The 5,544-nt window shown below is 52.6% G+C and overlaps 1 protein-coding gene across 1 annotated transcript in view; it reads left to right on the top strand.

Annotated features, from left to right (window-relative positions):
- Positions 1 to 5,224, top strand: part of LOC140346571 (uromodulin-like) — a gene marked incomplete at its 5' end in the record, with an annotated part of 23,740 nt that extends 18,516 nt beyond the window's left edge. Inside the window, 6 exons of the mRNA XM_072432703.1 lie at positions 162 to 296; positions 2,730 to 2,914; positions 4,352 to 4,506; positions 4,700 to 4,945; positions 5,012 to 5,171; positions 5,219 to 5,224. Coding sequence (XP_072288804.1) covers positions 162 to 296; positions 2,730 to 2,914; positions 4,352 to 4,506; positions 4,700 to 4,945; positions 5,012 to 5,171; positions 5,219 to 5,224 — 887 coding nt within the window. The remainder of the gene's footprint in view (positions 1 to 161; positions 297 to 2,729; positions 2,915 to 4,351; positions 4,507 to 4,699; positions 4,946 to 5,011; positions 5,172 to 5,218) is intronic.
- Between the last annotated feature and the right edge of the window lie 320 nt (positions 5,225 to 5,544).

The following is a 5,544-nucleotide window of genomic DNA, read 5'->3' as shown; positions in this document are numbered from 1 at the left end:
CACTACTACTACTACTACTACTACTACTACTACTACTACTACTACTACTACTACTACTACTACTACTACTACTACTACTAATATTACTACCACTACTACTACTACTACTACTATTACTGCTCCTGCTGCTCCTGATCCTCACATCTGGGTCTCTGGTTCAGACCTGCAGGAGCTGGAGTCTTGTCTCAGTCGTGTTTGTGGAGAGTCAGAGTTTTGTGGAACAACTTCCCAAAATCACGTCGGCTGCTTCTGCCACTCCAGCGTCTACGCCCAGATCAATGAGACCGGCCGAGTGGGTGAGTCCTGCTGTAGTCCTGCTGTTGTCCTGCTTTAGTCCTACTGTAGTCCTGCTGTTGTCCTGCTGTAGTCCTGCTTTAGTCCTGCTGTAGTCCTGCTTTAGTCCTACTGTAGTCCTGCTGTAGTCCTGCTGTTGTCCTGCTGTAGTCCTGCTTTAGTTCTGTTTTAGTCCTGCTTTAGTCCTTCTGTAGTCCTGCTGTAGTCCTGCTGTTGTCCTGCTGTAGTCCTGCTTTAGTCCTGCTGTTGTCCTGCTGTAGTCCTGCTTTAGTTCTGTTTTAGTCCTGCTTTAGTCCTGCTGTAGTCCTGCTTTAGTCCTGTTGATGTCCTGCTTTAGTCCTGCTGTAGTCCCGCTTTAGTCCTGCTGTAGTCCTGCTGTAGTCCTGCTGTAGTCCTGCTGTTGTCCTGCTGTAGTCCCGCTGTAGTCCCGCTTTAGTCCCGCTGTAGTTCCGCTGTAGTCCTGCTGTAGTCCTGTTGTAGTCCCGCTGTAGTCCCGCTGTAGTCCCGCTGTAGTCCCGCTGTAGTCCCGCTGTAGTCCCGCTGTTGTCCTGCTGTAGTCCCGCTGTAGTCCTGCCGTAGTCCCGCTGTAGTCCTGCTGTAGTCCTGCTGTAGTCCTGCTGTAGTCCTGCTGTTGTCCTGCTGTAGTTCCGCTGTAGTCATGCTGTAGTCCTGCTGTTGTCCTGCTGTAGTTCCGCTGTAGTCCTGCTGTAGTCCTGCTGTTGTCCTGCTGTAGTCCCGCTGTAGTCCTGCCGTAGTCCCGCTGTAGTCCCGCTGTAGTCCCGCTGTTGTCCCGCTGTAGTCCCGCTGTAGTTCCGCTGTAGTCCTGCTGTAGTCCTGCTGTAGTCCTGCTGTAGTCCCGCTGTAGTCCCGCTGTAGTCCTGCTGTAGTCCTGCTGTAGTCCCGCTGTAGTCCCGCTGTAGTCCCGCTGTTGTCCCGCTGTTGTCCCGCTGTAGTCCCGCTGTAGTCCCGCTGTAGTCCCGCTGTTGTCCTGCTGTAGTTCCGCTGTAGTCCTGCTGTAGTCCTGCTGTTGTCCTGCTGTAGTCCCGCTGTAGTCCTGCTGTAGTCCCGCTGTAGTCCCGCTGTAGTCCCGCTGTAGTCCTGCTGTAGTCCCGCTGTAGTCCCGCTGTAGTCCCGCTGTAGTCCTGCTGTAGTCCCGCTGTAGTCCCGCTGTAGTCCTGCTGTAGTCCCGCTGTAGTCCTGCTTCAGTCCTGCTTTAGTCCTGTTGATGTCCTGCTGTAGTCCTGCTTTAGTCCTGCTGTAGTCCTGCTTTAGTCCTACTGTAGTCCTGCTGTAGTCCTACTGTAGTCCTGCTTTAGTCCTGCTGTAGTCCTGCTTTAGTCCTGCTTTAGTCCTACTGTAGTCCTGCTGTAGTCCTGCTGTAGTCCCGCTGTAGTCCTGCTGTAGTCCTGCTTTAGTCCTACTCTAGTCCTGCTGTAGTCCCGCTGTAGTCCTGCTTCAGTCCTGCTTTAGTCCTGTTGATGTCCTGCTTTAGCCCTGCTGTAGTCCTGCTTTAGTCCTGCTGTAGTCCTGCTGTAGTCCCGCTGTAGTCCTGATTTAGTCCTGTTTTAGTCCTGCTGTAGTCCCGCTGTCGTCCCGCTGTAGTCCTGCTGTAGTCCTGCTGTAGTCCTGCTGTTATCCTGCTGTAGTCCCGCTGTAGTCCTGCCGTAGTCCCGCTGTAGTCCTGCTGTAGTCCTGCTGTAGTCCTGCTGTAGTCCCGCTGTAGTCCTGCTGTAGTCCCGCTGTAGTTCCGCTGTAGTCCTGCTGTAGTCCTGCTGTAGTCCTGCTGTAGTCCTGCTGTAGTCCTGCTGTTGTCCTGCTGTAGTCCCGCCGTAGTCCCGCTGTAGTCCTGCTGTAGTCCTGCTGTTGTCCTGCTGTAGTCCCGCTGTAGTCCTGCTGTAGTCCCGCTGTAGTTCCGCTGTAGTCCTGCTGTAGTCCTGCTGTAATCCCGCTGTAGTCCCGCTGTAGTCCTGCTGTAGTCCCGCTGTAGTCCCGCCGTAGTCCCGCTGTAGTCCTGCTGTAGTCCTGCTGTAGTCCTGCTGTTGTCCTGCTGTAGTTCCGCTGTAGTCCTGCTGTAGTCCTGCTGTTGTCCTGCTGTAGTTCCGCTGTAGTCCTGCTGTAGTCCTGCTGTTGTCCTGCTGTAGTCCCGCTGTAGTCCTGCTGTAGTCCCGCTGTAGTCCTGCTGTAGTCCCGCTGTAGTCCTGCTGTAGTCCTGCTGTTGTCCTGCTGTAGTCCCGCTGTAGTCCTGCTGTAGTCCTGCTGTAGTCCTGCTGTAGTCCCGCTGTAGTCCTGCTGTAGTCCCGCTGTAGTCCTGCTGTAGTCCCGCTGTAGTCCTGCTGTAGTCCCGCTGTAGTCCTGCTGTAGTCCCGCTGTAGTACTGCTGCCTTCAGCATCACCTCAGTTGTATGTGTGCTGCAGTGCGTTCTCTGTCCACACAGGGGTGCTAGAGTGCGTTGTGTCCAATGCCACGCTGACCATTCCAAACTGTTACCTGAGCGAGAAGGGCCTGAACTACACCCGGCTCCACCTGACGGACGCCAGCTGCAAGGGCCAACTCCACCCACAGAGCCAGAAGGTGGTGTTCCACAGCACCAAGGACAACATGTGTGGAGCCATGCTCAAGGTGAGGCCTAAACCAGGACTAAACCAGGTCTAAACCAGGACTAAACCAGGCCTAAACCAGGCCTAAACCAGGCCTAAACCAGGACTAAACCAGGACTAAACCAGGTCTAAACCAGGTCTAAACCAGGTCTAAAGCAGATCTAAACCAGGTCTAAACCAGGACTAAACCAGGTCTAAACCAGGTCTAAACCAGGTCTAAACCAGGACTAAACCAGGTCTAAACCAGGTCTAAACCAGGTCTAAAGCAGATCTAAACCAGGTTTAAACCAGGTCTAAACCAGGACTAAACCAGGTTTAAACCAGGCCTAAACCATGACTAAATCAGGCCTAAACCAGGTCTAAACCAGGACTAAACTGGGTATAAACCAGGCCTAAACCAGGACCAAACCAGGTCTAAACCAGGACTAAACCAGGTCTAAACCAGGTCTAAACCAGGACTAAACCAGGCCTAAACCAGGACTAAACCAGGTCTAAACCAGGTCTAAACCAGGTCTAAACCAGGACCAAACCAGGTCTAAACCAGGTCTAAACCTGGTCTAAACCAGGACTAAACCAGGTCTAAACCAGGACCAAACCAGGTCTAAACCAGGTCTAAACCAGGACTAAACCAGGCCTAAACCAGGACTAAACCAGGTCTAAACCAGGTCTAAACCAGGTCTAAACCAGGACTAAACCAGGTCTAAACCAGGACTAAACCAGGTCTAAACCTGGTCTAAACCAGGACTAAACCAGGTCTAAACCAGGACTAAACCAGGACTAAACCAGGTCTAAACCAGGACTAAACCAGGACTAAACCAGGACTAAACCAGGTCTAAACCAGGACTAAACCAGGACTAAACCAGGTTTAAACCAGGTTTAAACCAGGTCTAAACCAGGACTAAACCAGGTTTAAACCAGGCCTAAACCAGGTCTAAACCAGGACTAAACTGGGTATAAACCAGGTCTAAACCAGGCCTAAACCAGGCCTAAACCAGGCCTAAACCAGGACTAAACCAGGACTAAACCAGGTCTAAACCAGGTCTAAACCAGGTCTAAAGCAGATCTAAACCAGGTCTAAACCAGGACTAAACCAGGTCTAAACCAGGTCTAAACCAGGTCTAAACCAGGACTAAACCAGGTCTAAACCAGGTCTAAACCAGGTCTAAAGCAGATCTAAACCAGGTTTAAACCAGGTCTAAACCTGGTCTAAACCAGGACTAAACCAGGTCTAAACCAGGACCAAACCAGGTCTAAACCAGGTCTAAACCAGGACTAAACCAGGACTAAACCAGGACTAAACCTGGTCCAAACCAGGACTAAACTGGGTATAAACCAGGCCTAAACCAGGACTAAACCAGGTCTAAACCAGGTCTAAACCAGGTCTAAACCAGGACTAAACCAGGTCTAAACCAGGACTAAACCAGGTCTAAACCAGGTCTAAAGCAGGTCTCTGTTCCAGACCCATACAGGGTCCATGATGTACAAGAACACGGTGGTGGTGGAGCCAAGTCTGGAGGGCGTGGCCGACATGTCGTGCCCTTTTGCAATCCCAGAGATCAGTGTGGACTTCGACATGGCCGTGACTGTGGTGGAGGACCCCAGTGCCCCCGGAGGGTACGGACAGTACTGCCACTGTTACTTCTACTACTGTGTTTATAAGTTTGCAGATTAAACTAGAGATAAAGCAGAGTTTAGTGCGTACACCAGTCAGCCCCAGGGCAGCTGTGACAACACCACCGAGCGTGGAGAATCAAAATGCTCTTTCCGCCTCGTCTCCTGCTGGTTGTAATGCATCCTCTCTCCACAGGGGGGCGGTGGAGTACACGTCTGCGGCTCTGGGGAACTACAGCGTCCTTTTCGCTGCTTTCCTGGACAAGGACCACACTCGACCCATCGACACTCACACTCGGATCAAACTGGACACTCCGGTCTACTTCAGGATCCAGACCCACGGACTGGAGGCTCTGAACCCGGCCCTGGTCCTGGACTCCTGCTGGGCCACGAGCGCCCAGAACCCCGCCCACTCTCAGAAGTACTACCTCATCCAGAAAAGGTCTGAACCCGGTCTGGACCATGACTAGACAGGACTGAACCCGGTCTAACCCGGTCTAACCCGCAGGTGCCCCTCCGACCCCTGGGTGGCGCTGGTGTCCAGTGGCGTGAACACAGACGCAGAGTTTATGTTCCGGATGTTTCAGTTTGTTGGAAAAACGAGCGACATCTCCCTCCACTGTGACCTGAAGCTCTGCATGCCAGAAGGGGGCGGGGCCTGCGTGCCGGTCAGTGCCACTCCCATAAAGAGTTTTTCAAATCATTTTTGTCGCAGAAATAAGTGGGTGAAATCCCTCATTCGTCCAGGAGGGGGAGAAACGAGCGCCGACACCGAGTTCAGTCCTGCTTTAAAGGGGGAGGAGCTTGAACATGCTTAAATAATGCTCTTTGGGCTCCGAACAACGTTAGACACAGGAAACAGAACCATGTGGGCTCCGAACAACGTGAGACACAGGAAACAGAACCATGTGGGCTCCGAACAACGTCAGACACAGGAAACAGAACCATGTGGGCTCCGAACAACGTCAGACACAGGAAACAGAACCATGTGGGCTCCGAACAACGTCAGACACAGGAAACAGAACCATGTGGGCTCCGAAC

Source organism: Eucyclogobius newberryi, unplaced genomic scaffold (assembly GCF_026437365.1).
Source record: "Eucyclogobius newberryi isolate DKJ021-1_F unplaced genomic scaffold, fEucNew1.0.hap1 SCAF_11, whole genome shotgun sequence".
In the NCBI taxonomy this organism is placed as follows: Eukaryota; Metazoa; Chordata; class Actinopteri; order Gobiiformes; family Gobiidae; genus Eucyclogobius; species Eucyclogobius newberryi.
Note: the sequence above shows the minus strand (reverse complement) of the source record. Positions and strands in the feature narration are given on the sequence as shown.